At 40.8% G+C, this 21,582-nt stretch overlaps 1 protein-coding gene across 1 annotated transcript in view; it reads left to right on the forward strand.

Annotated features, from left to right (window-relative positions):
* Positions 1–12,239, forward strand: part of FHDC1 (FH2 domain containing 1) — a 44,182-nt gene extending 31,943 nt beyond the window's left edge. Inside the window, exons 10-11 of the mRNA XM_065405577.1 lie at positions 3,065–3,229; positions 10,170–12,239. Of these exons, the coding sequence (XP_065261649.1) occupies positions 3,065–3,229; positions 10,170–12,239 (2,235 nt within the window). The remainder of the gene's footprint in view (positions 1–3,064; positions 3,230–10,169) is intronic.
* Positions 12,240–21,582: the final 9,343 nt, after the last annotated feature.

The raw sequence follows: 21,582 nt of genomic DNA on the forward strand, positions 1-21,582 counted from the left end.
CCCAGCCTAACATAATTTGCATGGATATGTTAACAGGCAGTAGATTCACTTTAATATGTCTTCCTCATCAAAAATCATCCATTCAGAGCTGCTCACGCTGCACTACTGTGTTTGTCAAATATGAGTTTATAAAGGACTACACTATTTAGAGGAAAAAATATTGGATGTATGTTGCCTTGAGGGCTGATCAGGCAAGCATGTTTAACTATTGTGAAATGGCTGATGGAGATCAGTGGTTAGAATATCAGATTATTTGCATGGTTCTACTGCTTTGTATTTAATACGCAGAAACTAGATTCTTACCAACTTGTTGTTATGCTGGAGCATGCCAGTTTTAGTTGACATTATACTGAGCATTTCAATACAGCCCTGTGTACTCTGGGACGCATGTCATGGGGACTGCAGTTCACATACCTGTAAAAGAGCAGTGACGGCAATTAAAATCATGCTGTTGGTGTGGATTTGCTGTGGATTAACCCTTAACATATACTTTAGTGTGAGCCCCATGATTGTTCTTGGGTGGTGGTTTTATTTGATTTTCCAGTCCTTTTTTTTTTTTTTTTTTGGTATGTAAATAAACGGAGTACTTAACTTTTGAAACAATCTTGACACATGTAGTGTAACACCTTTTAGCAGGTAGTGATGAGTAGAAGAATCTATACTTGGGTTTCAATGAAGTGTAATAGTGGATCTGTGTCTTTTATATATATTTTTGTATAAATACTGCAAATAAGAATACAGTATTTACCAAGAAACTTGTTAAGGCAGGTGTGACTTAAATTTATAGAAGCTGTTAATGGATTAGCTATTGCACTTTGTCAGGAGCTGTGAAGTTGATGGAGAAAAAGGGTGGGTTAAGAATGGAGTAGTTGCCATCACTCTGAATTATTAACTTGCACTATTATCCACTGCATTATTATCCACTGCATTAAGACTCCTTAATGTTGTGTTTTAACATGTTTTTTATTTTAATAGCTAGCTTTACGTACCATTAAAACCTTGTTTAGGACAAATTCCAAGTGGAATCTTGGAACCATTTTTCACTTTACAAATATATACTTTTATATAATGCTTCCGATTTTGAAATTATGGGCAATAACTACACTGATAAGTCAGCTTACATTATGTCATCCCTGTGAATAAGCTACTAATATTAATTATGTGGTAGAACTAATTATCCATGCATGTCAATTGTCCTGTTTATCTTCAATCCAGCTTTTGTTTGTTTTGGTGTGTGTGTTTGCGTGTCTGAAGACTGACAAGCAAAGATTTATTCCTACAGTAATTTCCCCCCCCCCCCAAAAAAAATCCCCCCACCCTCTATATAAAGCCTTAGGCTCCTGATACAAACTGCTACTTTATACAGCAATTTTGTTTACTAGGTTGTTTTTAATATTTCTGGCACTTTTTTCATCTTTTTGTTATACTTTTAAGACTGTTGTTCTTTCATTGTCTAAATTAAACTAATAAAAGAGCTGATGGCATTATTTGTGTCTATTTATGTATATACATTTAAGAGAAAAGAGGGAGGATAAAATAATCCAGTCAATATTTTTTAGAGCAATATTGCGATATCCTAAGCTTGTTCAAACACTAGTTTGTCTTTAGTGGTTGTTAGACTTAACTTTTATTTTATCAATTCCTTGGAAAAAAAGGCTTGGATTTAAAATGTCTAAGTCCATTCCTGCTTTTCCTTAAACGTTTGTATAAAACATTATATAGATTCTTATTTAGGTTCTTACACTGATGCCCATCACTGTAGTATCTGAGCAACTTCCTCATGGAAGACCCTCAGACCTTGTGTATATTTCAAAATGCTATACTGTTTAAATACAACCAGATCTAGTCAGAAATTTGGGGGGGGGGTATTATTCCATGAAAATGGGGGGAGGAAATTTGTCTGGATCTTCCTTGGAAAATTAAGATCTTTTAGTCTAAATATTTAGGGCTCCATTTTTGGTTTTCCATGAGCCTGGATCCCCAGATGGACTTTTTCTCACATGATGAACCACCTCCACTTTCCAAGAGGGGGGACCGTCATGCATCATAGGCGATGTAGTCCAACTGGGGAGCCTGCCCTATAGAAGAGAATAGGAGCATGAGGCATTGAAACTACAACTCCCATAAAGCACCACAGCAGCATTTCATAATCAAAATATTTCAGGTTTGGGATGGAAAATTAGAAACTACTCATGGAGAGCAGACATCTTTTTTTAATCTATTCATTAGCTGAAAGCCCAATCTTCTATCAAATCCCTTTTTGAAGGAAATCTTTCAGCCACTTCTAAATACAGTTGTGAGCAATCAGACATGGCACATAAATGTGGGCAATGACGTGGCATTGACCAAAAATTGTCCTGGTCTACACTAACTCATCACTGTCATGTTACTTAGCTCCATTGTTCAAAACCATGTTCAAACACAATAAAATATTGTAATGAAGACAAGCTCCTGGAAACTAAATAATTGGGGTGCTGTGAATGAGTTGTATGTGTGGGGTATACAGGAGGGCTTCTGGGATGTGCGTGGGTTCGGAATCCAGTAATATGAACAAGAATGGGATGGAACTAGTAATGGGATTAGTCATGGGTCTAGTCCAGAGGGAAAGGATGGGAAGTTAGTGTAGCAAGGGTAAATTCTAGGGGAAAGAAGGGAGCTGCCAGCAGGAAAGGCGAAGTCATTTTGGGAAGGATCAGCAGCTGTAGACAAGAAAGCTCATCATATTCTTAGTGCAGCTTGATAAGAGGCAACTCCAACCTGACTGTATTGTTCTGACAGTTAAAGTTTGAAACATGTTGTTTTGCTTTTAATCCTTCATCTAGTGACACATCTTGCTCATTGGAATTACTGTTTTGATTTATCTTTTTTCTTTCTTTCTTCCTCAATTCACTGAAATGGCAACATGTCTGCTTTTACATTGTAGGATGTTACTCTCAAAGTCCTGATTTATTGGACTCTGTGATAGCTGGTAGATGGGAACATGGATTTCATCAGCACCTACTATATCTATCAGATGTATAAGTTCTTAATATGTCTGGCTTACAATGTATGTGTTTTACTGCAGTTTGCTGTAAAAGAACTAAAAGAACTAGAATACTGGAAACAAGAATTACAGGAGGGAGGAAATACACTTATTGACTTTTTCTGTGAAGACAAAGAAACTATGAAACTGGATGAGTGCTTCCAGATATTCAGGGACTTCTGCATAAAGTTCAACAAGGCTGTTAAGGTAAGGAGAATGAAAACACATTTTCTTTCACTTAAAATAAATCTCTTTATTCTTATGTGATCTAAGGCCTGGTCTACACTAACCCCCCAATTCGAACTAAGGTACGCAACTTCAGCTACGTGAATAACGTAGCTGAAGTCGACGTACCTTAGTTCGAACTTACCGCGGTCCAGACGCGGCAGGCAGGCTCCCCCGTCAACTCCGCGTACTCCTCGCGCCGAGCAGGATTACCAGAGTCGACGGCGAGCACTTCTGGGTTCGATTTATCGCATCCAGACAAGACGCGATAAATCGAACCCAGAAGTGCAATTGCCTGCCACCGAACCAGCGTGGTAAGTATAGACAAGCCCTAAGACTGCTTCAGGGACCTAACATCCCTATAATATTTGACATATTTGTTTGAATTAATATAATGTGGCAAATTGCCCATTTCCAGGGCTTTTGTTGCTCTAAGCAAACTGGAAAATAGCTACCTCTCCCAGCCTTGTAGCCAATCCAATAATCAAGTCAAACGTTTTGCTGCCCCAAATATTTTGTTACTAGCCAATTAGATTATTTAGAGGACGTCAGGCCAGTCATCTAAGTGTCATTATAAAATAGCTTCCTCCCTCACCCTCCTTACAAGTCTGTAAAAATTCCCTGTCTCTGACTTGCATTCTTTCTCCCTCCAGAGGAAGGCATTAAGTGGTGTTTTGGGTCCCATGAAGACTCTTTGTGGCCTTTTGGGGGGTGATATGGGAAGGCAGACTAACAGATTTTATCTATTTCAAGACATGTATTATAGGTGACCTCCAGTCCTGCCAGTGTGGTCATGGCAGCTATGGTGTGAAAGCAGCCTCCGTAGCCTTTGCTCTACTTTTGTCATTGGCAGCTTTGCTTTTTTCCAGGGACAGCTTTGTGTACATAAATATGTTCTTTGTCTCATTTAATCCAATGCGTCATACCTGTTTTCCCCTACAGTGCTGTATAATGGTATAAACAGGCAACTTCCAATTAAGTAACCGTTTGATATTGGCATATTAAAAATACACTAGAAAGTACTGTTGGATGGGACATGAAGATCTGAACAATACTCCCGGCTTATAAATACACATAAATAAAACAGATATACAATACCCAGGTTCATAACAAATAATTTAAGCATCTGGAGTAGTCCCATTGCCTTCAGTGTGACTACACACCTGTTTAAGTAGTCTGAATTGGGATTATATTGAACAAAACTAATTCAAAATGTATAATATCTCAGACCAATCCTAATTCTGTTTAGCCTGTACAGGGTACTTCAATATTAAAGCAATACCATCAACCTGAATTGCATTTCTGACAACAACAACAACAAAAAAACAAAAAAAAAGTTCTGAATACTGTTAACTGTACACTTAAAATAATCACATTGGAATAAGCTAGATAATAATTTTTTGTTTGTTTACTTTGTGCATTGGACAGCAATTTGTAGAGTCTGGCTTCCCCCTCCCCCCCCCCCCCCCGTTCTTCTAACTCATATATTCTGTCATTCTGTGTTGACAGCAGGGTAGATAATTTTTTTAGTAGTGTGAATATTGCTAGGCTCTGATGGATTAATAATGTAATACAAATTATGCCTTCCAGAAATGTGAACCCACCCTTTTGGCAAAGGCAAGCTACCCTTTCCATTTGGGATAGAGCTAGAGATTTGACATCCATTGCAAATAATCCAGACTTTATCCCCAATTGTGAACAAGAGAGCTTTCAAGATTGGGAAAGTCATAGAATAAACACAACTAGCCAGTTGTATACTAAAGAGATTTCTCTCTAGTGTTTTATTTTATTTTATTTTATTTTTAATTAAAGAAATCAAACCCAACTTTAACTTGCAGTCTCCTCTGGTATCAGCACCTTCAATTTAGCATTATTTTCCAACTTTCTAGAAAGCTGTTTTATATAGAAAGTTAACTTTAATAAAAGTGGTGACTTCTGGATGGATAGCAAATAAAAAAAGTAATTTATTACTTGCTGACAACTTCTCACAAAATATCCAAATCCTTTTGGCATTTTATCATATATAGTAGGGTTGACAAATTACACCAGGGAAATACTCTTCAGTTTGGAAGAGAGGGTCAGCAGTCTCTGTGTGTAGCATGATAAAAGAATATTTTGTTTAAAAATACTGTTTTGTAGTACTCTACACCAGCCTGGTTAGTGTGTGCATGCGTGCCCCTATAATACAAAACCATGAGTTGGATAAGTGAATAAATTTTAGTGAAAGAGCTGATTTTATGCATATAGAGGACATGTGCAATTATTCATGTATTGGGATGCATTTCGTAACCAAACATTACAAATTGTTTGATGTTTATTATCCACGGGTGATCCTCCAGGCTCTTTCTCGTAGAATAAATGAATAATTAATTTCATATTTGCTAATAGCCACTAGACTAATGGTAGCCTCTTGCGGTGAATAAGAAACAGCCCTAAAACAGAGGAATGGTTCCAAAAAATATAAGAGGTTATAGTGTGTGGGGGGGCGGAAATGCAGCATGTAGACACACAGCAAAATAGACCGAGGACAGAAGATATTCATTTGATACTAGGAGTGCACTGGATCCAGAAGAAGAATTGCATTTGGAAGTTTTTTGAATATTAATATGTTTGAACATGTCTGAGTATGTCATGTTTGTAAATATAGCATAAGAAAATCCCCAGAAATATATCCTGGTTGGGGTAAGAAAGTTCAATGTGTAACCTTAACAAATAGAAAAATGTAGAGAAACATCATGCAATGATACATTACAACAAAGTGTATGGTAACAATTTATAAAGTTCCTTAAAAAGATGTGTATTTTTTTTAAAGGGAAATAGTAGAACCATAGACCGTTGAAGGATGACTCCACTATTAGGTATATTATATGCAATTTTTTTTTTAACCAATTCATATTTAGAAAGTGGTTATTTAAAGTTGATCGGTCTTCAATGAGACCCATCTACAGACAGGATTTAGTGCATTCCATTATCATGGAATAAACCCTTTGCCCCAGAATTTTGTTCCAACATACAAGCGTTCCCTTTTTTTAAGAAGAGAGTTTGATTTTGAAGAAACAGTGTTGTAGGTCTTTCCGAGGCTATCTGATATCTGATCTTCTTGAGTCTGATGGCAGCCTGAAAAATAGCTCAGAGAGGTAGGGACTACTCCACCCATTGAAGACTATGTCCACACTAATTTTTTTTTGTTTTTCTGAAAATTTTTCATCCCATTGCAGCTGCTACCACTGGTGCAGCTCCTCTTGTTGTAGCAACAGAAGACGTGCTAGGGTAGACAAACCTCCATATGAATGCTGGTGTGTGCAGGGCCGGCTCTGGCTTTTTTGCCGCCCCAGGCAAAAAAGCCTCCGGCCGCCCCCCCCCCCCCGTGGGGGGGGGCCCGGAGCCGGGGGGAGGGCGGCCGGAGCCCCGGGGCGAGGGTGGCGAGCCCCGGCGGGGGCTCCGCTCTCCCCCCGGCGGCCGGGGGCAGGGCGGGGGCGGGGGGGGGAGGGGAGGGCGGCGAGCCCCGGCGGGGGCTCCGCTCTCCCGCCGGGGGGAGGGCGGCCGGAGCCCTGGGAGGAGGGCGGCGAGCCCCGGCGGGGGCTCGGCTCTCCCCCCCCCGCCCCCGGCGGCCAGAGCGCCGGGGGCAGGGCGGCAAGCCCCGGCGGGGGCAGGGCGGCGAGCCCCGGCGGGGGCTCGGCTCTCCCCCGGCAGCTGGGGGGAGGGCGCGGGGGGGGAGGGCGGCGAGCCCGGCTGTGGCCCCGCTCTCCCCGGCGGCCCGAGCGCCGCGCCGCCCCCCTCCAGGTGCCGCCCCAAGCACCAGCTTGGTTGCCTGGTGCCTGGAGCCGGCCCTGGGTGTGTGTGGTTTGTTTTTGTCTTTAAATGTTGCTGCATAGCCCTCCTCTGATTAGGTTTTAGCAAAATAGTGGGAAATGATGGCTGTCATCAGTACCTTGTCTATACTAGCATTTGCTCCATTGTGCAGTTGCAGTGGTATTAGGAATAGGTGCACATGTTTCAAAAAAACAATGTAGTGCAGATAAGGCTTTAATAGTTTAAATATGAAATCTAACGGTGACAATTTAAATGCTGTCTTTAACTATGTCACTGCCAGTGATTTTAGCAGAAAAACATTCAGCCTGCCCCCATAAACCCGCTGCTGAAGTTGCAGATTTATATATCGACAATATATTCATATACTCAATTTTGAGTGTGGGGACAGCGTAACACTGAATTTATTATCAAAATAAAGAACACAAGTTAACTGTGCTGATTAGAGCATCACTTGCATGTATAATTGATTGAAGTCTCTGCCACAGAATTCCTGCCTGCTGCACTGGAATCTGGGGCTATGCCACTGTGGCGTTCATAGGAACTTAAGAACATAAGAACATAAGAACATAAGAAAGGCCGTACTGGGTCAGACCAAAGGTCCATCTAGCCCAGTATCTGTCTACTGACAGTGGCCAATGCCAGGTGCCCCAGAGGGAGTGAACCTAACAGGCAATGATCAAGTGATCTCTCTCCTGCCATCCATCTCCATCCTCTGACGAACAGAGGCTAGGGACACCATTCTTACCCATCCTGGCTAATAGCCATTTATGGACTTAGCCACCATGAATTTATCCAGTCCCCTTTTAAACATTGTTATAGTCCTAGCCTTCACAACCTCCTCAGGTAAGGAGTTCCACAAGTTGACTGTGCGCTGCGTGAAGAAGAACTTCCTTTTATTTGTTTTAAACCTGCTGCCTATTAATTTCATTTGGTGACCCCTAGTTCTTGTATTATGGGAATAAGTAAATAACTTTTCCTTATCCACTTTCTCAACATCACTCATGATTTTATATACCTCTATCATGTCCCCCCTTAGTCTTCTCTTTTCCAAACTGAAGAGTCCTAGCCTCTTTAATCTTTCCTCATATGGGACCCTCTCTAAACCCTTAATCATTTTAGTTGCTCTTTTCTGAACCTTTTCTAGTGCTAGAATATCTTTTTTGAGGTGAGGAGACCACATCTGTACACAGTATTCGAGATGTGGGCGAACCATGGATTTATATAAGGGCAATAATATATTCTCAGTCTTATTCTCTATCCCCTTTTTAATGATTCCTAACATCCTGTTTGCTTTTTTGACCGCCTCTGCACACTGCGTGGACATCTTTAGAGAACTATCCACGATGACGCCAAGATCTTTTTCCTGACTCGTTGTAGCTAAATTAGCCCCCATCATGTTGTATGTATAGTTGGGGTTATTTTTTCCAATGTGCATTACTTTACATTTATCCACATTAAATTTCATTTGCCATTTTGTTGCCCAATCACTTAGTTTTGTGAGATCTTTTTGAAGTTCTTCACAATCTGCTTTGGTCTTAACTATCTTGAGTAGTTTAGTATCATCTGCAAACTTTGCCACCTCACTGTTTACCCCTTTCTCCAGATCATTTATGAATAAATTGAATAGGATAGGTCCTAGGACTGACCCTTGGGGAACACCACTAGTTACCCCTCTCCATTCTGAGAATTTACCATTAATTCCTACCCTTTGTTCCCTGTCCTTTAACCAGTTCTCAATCCATGAAAGGACCTTCCCTTTTATCCCATGACAGCTTAATTTACGTAAGAGCCTTTGGTGAGGGACCTTGTCAATGGCTTTCTGGAAATCTAAGTACACTATGTCCACCGGATCCCCCTTGTCCACATGTTTGTTGACCCCTTCAAAGAACTCTAATAGATTAGTAAGACATGATTTCCCTTTACAGAAACCATGTTGACTATTGCTCAAGAGTTTATGTTTTTCTATGTGTCTGACAATTTTGTTCTTTACTATTGTTTCAACTAATTTGCCCGGTACCGACGTTAGACTTACCGGTCTGTAATTGCCGGGATCACCCCTAGAGCCCTTTTTAAATATTGGCGTTACATTAGCTAACTTCCTGTCATTGGGTACCGAAGCCGATTTAAAGGACAGGTTACAAACCTTAGTTAATAGTTCCGCAACTTCACATTTGAGTTCTTTCAGAACTCTTGGGTGAATGCCATCTGGTCCCGGTGACTTGTTAATGTTGAGTTTATCAATTAATTCCAAAACCTCCTCTAGTGATACTTCAATCTGTGACAGTTCCTCAGATTTGTCACCTACAAAAGCCAGCTCAGGTTTGGGAATCTCCCTAACATCCTCAGCCGTGAAGACTGAAGCAAAGAATCCATTTAGTTTCTCCGCAATGACTTTATCATCTTTAAGCGCTCCTTTTGTATTTTCATCGTCAAGGGGCCCCACTGGTTGTTTAGCAGGCTTCCTGCTTCTGATGTACTTAAAAAAACATTTTGTTATTACCTTTGGAGTTTTTGGCTAGCCGTTCTTCAAACTCCTCTTTGGCTTTTCTTATTACACTCTTGCACTTAAGTTGGCAGTGTTTGTGCTCCTTTCTTGGCTATAGAATGCCACCTGTCGAGGAACAATTGCATCTGGGGTGCTTGAGTATAAGCTCTCTGATACGTCAAGTCCAGAAGGATGGAATGGATCCAGGGGGCCATATGGATCTTTGTGGCATCAAACTAGATGGTTTTAATGGCTGAGTTAATTGTTTCTTTGTCTAAAATGTTTCTGGTTTAAATGTTTGCATATGCAATGAAAATTGCTGACTTAAAACTTACTAAAAGTGGACTTAAAACCTAGCATATTGTAGTTCATATTCTTGGTCTCTGCAGGGGTCTGATAGTGTTTTTCAGTGCTTCCTATGCTGGCCGGTCTAATGAGCTGTATTAGTTAAGCAGGAAACTGTTCTCCATATGGTACAATAGTTGCCATGGTGATTTGAGCGGGGAACTGACCACAGTAGGAAAAAATGAAGGGATAGGTGGCCTCATTTAGCTTGTTTTGAAATAAGGGATGCTTCACTCTGAAATGTGTATTTATTCCTCACTCTCCTCCTTTTTTTGACAGGAAAATAGGGAACGAGAGAGTCAAGAAATTCACCAACTGCAGAGATTAAGGGAGCTGGAGGAAAAGCGCCGATCCTGGGCCGCTGGAGAACTTGGGAGCTTTGGGAGAAGTAGCAGTGAAAATGATGTTCAGACGTTGGCTAAAAAAGGACTGGAGGATTTTCTACCTTTCTTGCAGCAGAGACCTCAAAGTCCTTTGAATAGAAACCCCAGCACTAGGCGCTCCCGACTGTCCTTAGGGATTACTACAGATAGAGAGCTTCGGACTTTCCTGGAAATCTCCAAGGATGAGGATCCAAACAAATTCAACAGCCTTCCTCGTGCAAACACACGACAAGCAAGACCCAGCATAGCCTTGACTGAATCCAAAGAGCCTAGAGATCTCAGTTTAAATAACTTGAATTTACACCAAGCATCTGAAACCAAAATTGATAGCGCAGATCTGTCTCAGTTGCCTTCAGCTCAGCCCAGTCACTTACAAGACATGGAAGTCGGCTCTACCAGTACTAACCTCTGTTACTCAGAAAAGAATACCGACAACAGTCAGCACAGGTCCAGTGTGCCTGGTGTGGAAGCAACAGATATAAATGCTTTGGCCCTTGCTGTTGAGGAATGTAAAGTTGTTAAAGGACTACATAAGTCTGATATTCAAGGAACAAAACCTATGGAAGACATGCCTTTAATAAACTTAGAGGATGTTGGTGCAGCAGACTTAGAGACTCTAGATGACTTGAGCTTGCACTCCCTCAGCACTGTGGATAATGATGATCCAATGCCCTCTTACAAAAGTTCCAGAGAGGCCGATGATTGTCAAGCCAAGGTGGCAAGCTGCAAAAATGAAGTTTCAGAGCATGCCAGTAGTGGCCCCACATCTATGGATACAAGTGTTTCTGGCAGTAAAGAACATGGGCCAACATTCTACTTATCTGATACTACTGATTGTTCTCTGACTTTCGACTGTTCAGAAGGAAATGATTTAAAATTAGTTGGCAATGAAATGAAAGAGCAAGATGGCAGAGCTTACTCTTGTGCAAATGATGCTCGAGGTGGGAGTAGTACAGTCCCCTCAAATCTGAATTCGTCCTCTGCAAAGGAAATTTCTCTTCATACTTCCTCAAATGACAAAGAGGACTCCAGCAGCAAGCACAACTTTCCTAAGGAAAAGCCTGTAAAATGTAGAGAATCCTTAGGACCAAAGAGAAACTCTCTAAAAGATAGATCTCTAAACTCCTCAAAATCCAGTGGCACTCGCCCTACCCAGACAGCTACTGCCAGACCAATAAGAACTTTGAATGCATCTGAAAATGTGAGTATGAGAAAAGTGGTGCCCATTTCCAGGTCAAACAAAGCACCAAGCAGTCTGAAAAAGCCAGAAGCCAAACCAGCACTTCGAGAGGCCAGTACAGCTGAAACACAACTGTCACGTCGCAACTCTATCCGAGGCACAACAGAAACCCTTCCAAGAACTCCTTACAGGCATAGCTTATCAGTAGAGGAGCCAAAATTGCAGCGAGGGACTGCAACTTCCAGCAGTGCCCATTTTGAGAGGGACCAAGTTCAGCGCAAGGGCTCTCTTAAAGTGCCAGGTTCTAAATCTGTCCGAACTATTCCCAAATCAAAACCAGATGAAAGTAAGATTTGTCGCTCCACTGTAAAACCCCAGGGCCCTCCAGATGCTAACAAAAGCACGACAGCCAGTGCTCCCAAGACACCGTCCTCTATACCAAACTTTGCAAGGAACACAGTGGCCTCTTCCTCAAGGAGTGCAAAGGTGGATCTACCTAACTCTTCGAAAACTCCAAGCATCACGAGATCAGTGTCTCAGAAGCTACCTAGAACGAGGCCTGCAGCAAACTCTGATGACCTCATCCCCAAGGAGAATACTGGAAACCTCCTAAAACGAGCAAGTAGTGCTAGAGTTGTCAAAAGGAACACAGACCATAGTGATATTCTCAGTGCTAAAGTGGAACCTACAGCAAAGGAACAAGGTATAATGGAAAAGTCGTCCCTTAAATTGAAAGATGCAAACCGGACCACAATAGGGAAGATATTTAAACCATTATTGAAATAAGGGTTTGGGCTTTTTGACCATTTGGAATATGAACACATGTTTAAGCACTGGATGTCTTGTGAAATATCCAAAACAGTAATATCACTATTTATCTCCTGGTATCTAATGTACAGTACACCATCAGAGGACAGCAACTACTTTTGTTCTGATCTTCGTCCTATAAGCATGAATTTGAATGTATTTTAATGTTACTGTGGTGGAGTACAAATGCCACAAATCTTTTGTGCATTTGTGGTATAGTACATTGCTAAAAAACAAACTTGAAGGAATTTCAAACTACCAATTGAAATGATTTTGTGACATGAGAAGAAGAAAAAAAAAAAGAGGGGGTTATGGCCAGTTTTTGTATACAGGAGCCTTTTTTTTTTTTTTTTAAAGGCATAAGCAGTTATACTAGTTGGTTCCTTTATTCAAAGTTAAAACAATGCCTTTGGAATAGTGCAGAAAATGAACTTAGGTGAAGACACTTTTTCTGTCACTCTTAATTCCTAATGGATTCAGGAGTCATCTGTGCCTGTTGCAAAGTCCATTGCTGGCAATTGGACACACTGGGAACCGCTGGCCTAAAAATGGTGAAACAGGACATTCACTGTTTGTGGCTGTCTTAACCTCATTGAAGAATTTATGACATGTCTTATTGTGTATGTGTGTCTGTCTGTAGGAAGGAAGGAAAACTCTGCTGGGCAGAAAGTTTATTCTCCATGAGTGTGGCAGAATTGTCTTGCACGTACAAGTAGAATATAGTAAAAAAATGACTGGTGCTGGATGTAGTAGCGTAGCTGGAGGTCATGCCTATTGGAAATACCACCAGTAGCTGTTAGGGATAATAATTACTCATGTTCTGACTTGTTTCAGTCAGATGCAAACTTGCCAGCTTTTGGTAATACAAAAGTGCCATATTTATAATACATATCAAAGGTGATGCAGCTCAACATTTGAAGGCTGCAACCTGGGGCCGAGCACTTTCTTACCATTCCTTATTTCCACTGGTTTATCTACTATCAAATTACTTGAATGTTGCTATGGCTCCGAAACAGCCATTTCCCTGCCTCCTCCTCCTCCTCCTTTCTTTGTCAGCAGGAGCATTTAGCAGGAAACACACAGCTTACACATGGACAATGTTTTGTAAATTAAGCTGCTTTGGCTGCTTCAGATGTGGTTTTTAATGTTTAAAGTGGCTAAAGGATGAATTAAAGACATGTTTTAAACTAGTGTTTCATAAGCTTTTTAAAAAAAATACCTTTTTTTTCTCTGCAGATACAAATTTTAACACCATGTCAGACTAAGATACAGAGAATGAGGGAAAACTTGTTTTAACATGCTCTGTGCCTTTCCAAGATAAATGTATGTAGGTGTGGGGAAACTGACTGTCTCCAAACATCTTATTTAAACAGTTGCCTTTTTATTCACTTATGAATGAAACCTCATTTTCAAAAAAAAAAAAAAAAAAAAAAAATACAACTTTCCAAATAGATTTCATTTTATCTCTGCCTACTGATACATCACTCCCACTACCCCCTTCCATTAGGAGTTTATACTTCATTCAGAATTAGCTACCTGCCCACGCACTTCCACGGGCTAGCAACCAACCAGTCGGGTACAGCCAGCTATATGATTTTAATAAAGCAAGTGGCCCTTAACCCACTGTAGACAGCATACCAAAATACTATCAGCTGTTCCGTGGGACCTCTTGTGAAAGTCTGTCTCAAAGTGAGAATTTTTATAATCAATTCACAGGCAAGGACCTCAGAGTGAATATTGCTTTAAATTTCATAAGCTTTAGGATCTTCCCTCCCTTCTGGGTTAAATATGAAAGTGTGTCCCTTAGCCCTCTCTGTGTCCTTGTGTACACATTTGTGAGAGCAGGTGACTTTAAAAAAAAAAAAAAATCTTTTATTGGTAGTAAGCTTGAAAAAAAAGTAATTTAAATGTGTTTGGAAAATGTAAATAAATATCTATATAAATGTCTGTAAAAACAAACAATGTATTTAATGGACCATTTATACATTTCTGAGTAACTTGGTAGTTTAATAAAGTTCCCACTTACCGGGGTCGTGCTTTATATTTTCCCTATTTTCTATTTTGGTTTTGGTACTATAGTTCTCAACTTGACAGTGTCCCAAAAGGAATGACTTTAACACAGAAATTCAGGAAGTTTTTAAATGTTTAAATTTTTAAATAATTTTTTAAAAGATATTTTATATAACTTCAGTTTCATGATTAAGCATTTCTAATGCAGGGCTTCCTGCTCTAAACATGGGTTAACAGCAAATTTGTGGAGCATATTTGGGTCTAAAATGAAGGATTAATTGCTAGTATGTGCAGCATGTTCTGCACACATTTTGTGTTTTGGCCAAGATAAATATTCATGGGACTAACAAGTCTGGATCTGCTGCTATCTTCATACTTTTTGGCATAGCACACTTTATTGGGAAATCCTAGCTCATAACTCCCAGGGGTTTAGAAATGAGAGTGTGATGACTGTTTTACTATAACACTTAAAGGAAAAAATGGGCTAAAGCTTCATTTCATCTATTATTTCCTCCATTGCCTTATAAAATAGCAATTGGTATAAGCTGAAATACAGCACCAGCCCATGTCAAGTGGACATCAGTTCTCCTAAAAGAAAACCCTTTCCCCCTGTGCTGTGGAGAATGCTTTCTGTGCTGGCATTGCTGCTCTTTTCAGACTTCTTTAGCTCCTGATTTTGCTTGTTTAGTCAGTGCTTTGTCCCTTATAAGTGACAAAGACCTGCAGCCTGCCTGCTGACAGATGTGAGCTTTGTGGGGAAGGCTCCTTTACCATTTAAACATGTCTTAAGTTTTTTAATTTTTTAAACTTCATTTTAACAGGGTTTGTAAGTACCAGTTCATTACTTTCACTACCAGATCTGCTGTCAGAATTGAGTGACAGATATAAATGCCCTGTAGGTTTAATTTCCCGTGACATCAGCTAACCCAACCTCTTTCCCTATAAACAAGTTTGCATATGAAAGGCCTTATAGGGTATGCCAACCGTGGAGTTTCTTTGCTGCGTAGATGTACCCATAGTTAACAAGATTGCAGTCAGTTCTGAGTTGACTAAAGAATGAGACAATTCCACTTCTTCCAGTTTTCCCAAATGTCAAATACTTTTGTCTCTGGTAATAGATTAATCTGATCCCTCTCCCCAGTTATGGTGTTGCTGGGTCATGGGTGGAGGGACAAGGTGAGGGTGAATGAGGAAGCTAGGGGCACACATGGTGATCTCTAGAGCTAGATGGCAGGTAGAGCTTTTGGCACAGTAAGGAAACATGCTGGGGCATACTTACAGGTAGCTAATATTTACGCTTTGTGGGAATTACATACATAGCCATTCAGAATCAGGGATTCACTGCATCACTCATTACAATGGCTTATGAATTTCTCAGGGAAGAAAGAAAAAGTTTTCATCATGTCTCCCATAGCACCTAAGTGCAAGACTGTGCTGTTTGAAACAATCTGTTGATATCTTTCTAATCTTGTAAGGCTCTGCTTGTCTGGTTAACTACTATATGTTATGATGTAGCTACAGTTAAACAGACCAAACTAAACAGAGCTCCTTTCTTTCAACTCTATCCTCGCCAAAATATCCAGTTTTCTAACTGCTTAACATTTATAAACTTAACACAACACTGTTTACATCTTGGGAACACTTGCCTACATAACCACTACCCAAAACAATGGAGTTCATCTACTGTGTCACTACTTAAACAGCCAGCAACTTGTTCCCTTTTTATTAACAGATAGCTAATCTAAATCTAGCTAGCTCTGGTGATCGAATGACATATTCTGGGAATCTTCTTTACTGTTAGTAACGACTTCTGGGCAAATAACCTTGTAACTGGAAAAAAAAGACACTAAAGTGCAGTACCTGTAAATAATTTTTCACTGTAAGACTGAATGTTTGTCTTCCATGAGAATGATTAAAACAGACCCACTGAGGACTATAATTAAGAGACTAGCTTACCAGCAGTGTGTCAAGTCAGTGATTTGCATTGGAACAAGGCTATTTGCTGGCATATGGCCATCACTGGCAGTGTACCTGGAATTTGTGCTTCCTAGAGCCAATGACATATCAGAATGAATACAAACTTTCAGCTGTCAACTTACTCCTTTCTTAAAATCTGCTAACCTCCAACTGCTGCTATCCTTTCTTATTGCACTGAACCAACTTGGAGTGCAAAGGTCATCATGAGCGTACTGATTTTGTTGGGAGGGGAAGGGAGTGGGAGTTTGTAGATGATGAGTCAATGCTTAGCAAGGGTGGCCTTGATAGGGAAGGATCAGAAAGTTGCGTAAGTGTTTCGGGTTTTTTACCCTTCCAAAAGAGACTCTCCCAGTCCAAAGTAAAGAGTGTGGGAAAACTCCCTTTGAATGATGATGTATTGGAGACACAGGAGTGAATATATCTCTCTTGCTTTAGGTGTTGGCTACAAATACACAATAGCCATCTCTGTCCTATTCTATCTTTGTCTATTTTTAAAAAAATACTTTAATGCTTTTATATGGGCAAAGTGGAAGAAAAAAATATAAATTCTACCCACTTTTATCAAGGAGACTGACCATTTAAAATAGTTGGCAACTGCAAACAGACCCTCTGCTGGAAATGGGCACATATTTTCATTGGATGTGGATTCAGTAGCAAAGTAGCTAAGACAAAAAAGCAGAATTTCTTCTCAGCCTCAAAATGGGGCTAAATGACAATCTTTTTATTTTGAAATATAAATCCTAGCCATTGAAGAAGGGCCATGTTCATGTGTGCATCAAAGAAAGTTGGCCACACATGTTTGTGCCATTTGTTTCTTGGTTTACTATGAGAGTTGCCTTCCTGACGGCCTTCTGTCCGAGGGTCATTAGAAACCAAAGAAAGTTGCCTTCAGTGTAGTAGACAGCAATAAACATTAGCTAACCAATATCAAAATCCCCCAGCAAAACCAGAATGTGAGTAGTCTGTATTAGTATTGCTTTATCTAGCTCTTCATTTAAGCAGAACTGTCATGTGATGCTTAACTGTTCTGCAAGTGTAAAGGAAGCCAGCGGATTAATCATAACATATGTGCACTTCTAAGAGCTTATTCAGAGAAGTAATATTCTGTATCTTCATGTGCTATCACATGTTCTGGGGCCTGAGGCTGTTTATGTTCTTAAGATAAATATGTCTGGAAATTGCAGTAATGCATTATTAGCTTTTAATAGCTAATAAGTTGTGTATGGAAATAGATTTATCAGGTTTATTAGGCAAACGTGGAAGTGATAAATTAAGACACAATTTGAGACAAGTTTTCAAGCCCAGGTGGATCCTTTCTTCTGTGTCATTAACATCTTTAAATTAGTGTTGGAAGTACTACTGCTGGCAAATACTTACACAGATCAGTCACAGAGAAAGGGCTAGAGTCCTTTGTGCCTGCCTAAACTGAAGCATTGTAGCAAACAGCTGACTAGTAGTGATGCATATTGCTGCTTGAGTTTTACTACTAAAAAAAGACACAAGTCACTAACTTCAGTGTTTGTGTTTCTATTATTTTTCATGAGGCATCTGAAGGTGTTACGGATGTATTCATCATTAAAATCTATAACCACCTTTTTAGAATGAAAAGCTGTTACAAACATGCTCTTCTTTCTATCCCTCAAACAACTGTTTGCCTCTCTGCATCTCATTGCTGTTTCCTCCCACTCCCATTTCCTTTTATATTTTCCATCCATCCCTATTATATTTTCCATCCTTCCCTAACAATCTCACTCTGTTTATCTTTCATTTTGTTTCTCTGCTTCTGTCTGAAAGCTCTGTTCTGCCATTTTCTGTTCTCAAGCTTTTTCTTAGTTCTCTGAGCCTTTCACTTCTTCTTTCTCCTTCCAATCCTCTCCCCTTTTCCCAAGTCCTCTTGTGGGTGTGTGAAAATTGAGTTATTCTCTGCCAGCCTTTGGTAAGGGAGGCAGAGGTGCTGGAACAAGTTATATAGTGGGGGTGCTGAGAGCCATTAAACCAAGCTGTAACCTCTGTATATAATGGAAACCACCAGCACCCCTAGTTCCAGCACCTACGAAGGGAGGAAGATAGGACAAGAAACACAGGGATATGGTCTTAAGGATCCTGCTTCTATCTCAGTAGCTTCCACCTTTCATTCTTACTGAACTGCTAGGACACAAGTGGAAGGGCAGCTAGTTGTTGATCACTGGAGTATCCATACTAGGAATAATGCAAGAGGCTGGGACACACTCTTCTAAAAATGGAACAATTGATGTCTATGGGGAATGGAGTGTGTGTGGGGTGTGTGTGTGTTATTTTCTTGGCTTTCTGGGTCAATAGATAAATGAGTCGTAATGAAAGAATGCCAGGCAATTGGACTTAAATATCCTCTCTGCCAAAAGACTCCTAAACCACCCATAATCTTCAGTGCCATCTTAGTGACATGAGCAAATACCAGAGATTTGAACTGCCAGTTTGTAACTGTTGAGGTAAATGCATGTGTAATTTTTGACTAACATGCAGTTTTTCCAGTTTGTGTTAAATCACTAATTTTTACTAATGGTAAGAATTTCCCCCTCCCCGCTTATGGAGGAAGATTTCTGCAAAGCATTACCCCAACCTGCAAAAACCAATGATGGCTCATCAATATAGACTTGATGAATTACTACATGATGCAGAGCACTCTGAATTTGTGCATAGTATATTTATGTGGTATACAAATGTGTATAGCTACAAAGGAAGTTGGTGCTTATTTTAAAAAAAAAAAAAAAAAAAAAAGAGCAGACTTCACTTAAGATAGAAAACCCACTGTCAAAGACCTTAACCTAACAGCACAATGTTTTTAATACAGAGCTCATTTAAAAATGGTGGCATGTCATGGTGGTCCAAAGTGTTACCAAAATATAGATGGTCTTTTGGGGAAGGTACTAGCAGAACATTAAGACCTTGTCTAGACTAGGATTTGGAAGGTGGTAGCAACCTAATGTAAGCAAGGTAGAGTGCCTTCACACCAACGTAGCCTGTGTTTTGATGCAACTTTTAATGGGAAGGTTTCAGAAAGAGAGAACACCCCATCTCAGAATAGCTAGTGGTTAGGGCACTCACCTGGGATATAGGAGACCCAGGCTGAAGTCTCTGTTCTGCCTGATTTGGAGCAGGCCCTTGAACATGGGTTTCCCACATCCCAGGATTATTGGCTTCTTGGCCTGCCTGCCCACCATCCCTCTTTTCACAAACATTTTCAAAAGGTCTTGGTTTTATTTTTCATGGGAATGGAAACAAACACCAAAACCTCAACCTTTTTGGTGAAACCGATTTATTGTTTTCCAGCCAGCCCTACTGTTAAGACAGGGAAATGTGGTCTAGATGGAATTGTTGTAAAATGGGGGCACAATTGGTCGAAAAACCATACTCGGAATAGTTAAACTAGAAGGGCTTATATAGTGGTGTCCTGCAGGGGTTTGTCCTGGCCTTCTCAAACTATAAGGATAGTAAAGTATTGGAAGAGGCTTCCAAGAGAGGTTGTGGAATTCCTGCTGTTGGAGGTTTTTAAGAACAAATTAGACATACACCTGTCAGGGATGGTTTAGGTATACTTGATCCTGTCTCAGTGCTGGAGGCTGGACTAGAAGATATCTTGAGGTCCTTCCAGCCCTACATTTCTATGATTCTATGTTAATTAACACGTTATCATCCTAGTCTAGACAAGACCTAGGTGGGAAGCTGTTCCAAGCACATGAGGAAGCTTAACAGGAGGCATGAAGTCAGGAGTCAGAATAAGAGATAAAGGGAATAGCCAGGAGAGAATCACAGAATCATAGACGATTAAGGTTGGAAGAGACCTCAGGAGGTCATCTAGTCCAACCCCCTGCTCAAAGAAGGACCAACACCAACTAAATCACCCCAGCCAGGGCTTTTTCAAGCTGGGCCTTAAAAACCTCTAAGGATGGAGATTCCACCACCTCCCTAGGTAACCCATTCCAGTGCTTCACCACCCTCCTAGTGAAATAGTGTTTCCTAATATCCAACCTAGACATCCCCAACTGCAACTTGAGATCATTGCTCTTTGTTCTGTCATCTGCCACCACTGAGAACAGCTGAGCTCCATCCTCTTTGGAACCCCCCTTCAGGTAGTTGAAGGCTGCTATCAAATCCCCCCCTCACTCTTCTCTTCTGCAGACTAAACAAGCCCAGTTCCCTCAGCCTCTCCTCGTAAGTCATGTGCCCCAGCCCCCTGATCATTTTCCTTGCCCTCCACTGGACTCTCTCCAATTTGTCCACATCTTTTCTGTAGTGGGGGGCCCAAAACTGGATGCAATACTCCAGATGTGGTCTCACCAGTGCTGAATAGAGGGGAACAATCACTTCCCTCGATCTGCTGGCAATGCTCCTACTAATGCAGCCCAATATGCTGTTAGCCTTCTTGGCAACAAGGGCAACTGCTGACTCATATCCAGCTTTTCATCCATCGTAATCCCCAGGTCCTTTTCTGCAGAACTTCTGATTAGCCAGTCGGTCCCCAGCCTGTAGCAGTGCATAGGATTCTTCAGTCCTAAGTGCAGGACTCTGCACTTCTCCTTGTTGAACCTCATCAGATTTCTTTTGGCCCAATCCTCCCATTTGTCTAGGTCACTCTGGACCCCATCCCTACCCTACAGCGTATCTACCTCTCCCCGCAGCTTAGTGTCATCCGCGAACTTGCTGAGGGTGCAATCTATCCCATCGTCCAGATAAATAATTAATAAAGATGTTGAACAAAACCGGCCCCAGGACTGACCCCTGGGGCACTCCGCTTGATACCGGCTGCCAACTAGACATCAAGGTGTTGATCACTACCCATTGAGCCTGACAATCTAGCCAGCTTTCTATCCACCTTATAGTCCATTCATCCAATCCATACTTTTTTAACTTCCTGGTAAGAATACTCTGGGAGACTGTATCAAAAGCTTTGCTAAAGTCAAGATATATCCTGTCCACTGCTTTCCCCATATCCACAGAGCCAGTTATCTCATCATAAAAGGCAATCAGGTTAGTCAGGCATGACTTGCCCTTGGTAAATCCATGTTGACTGTTCCTGATCACCTTTCTCTCCTCCAAGTGCTTCAAAATGGTTTCCTTGAGGACCTGCTCCATGATTTTTCCAGGGACTGAGGTGAGGCTGACCGGTCTGTAGTTCCCCTGTTACCTGGGGTTCTTTCAACCCAAAGCTCTTGGTAACTTTTACTCTGTGTGAGGTGGTGTCAAGAAATAAATCAAGGGAGACGCAGCCATCTGACCGATAGATGGCTGGCACAAACAGGGCAACACAAGAATGTTTTCACTTAAAGCTAAACTTTACATAGTCTCAAGCACTTAC

This window comes from Emys orbicularis, chromosome 5 (assembly GCF_028017835.1).
Source record: "Emys orbicularis isolate rEmyOrb1 chromosome 5, rEmyOrb1.hap1, whole genome shotgun sequence".
In the NCBI taxonomy this organism is placed as follows: Eukaryota; Metazoa; Chordata; order Testudines; family Emydidae; genus Emys; species Emys orbicularis.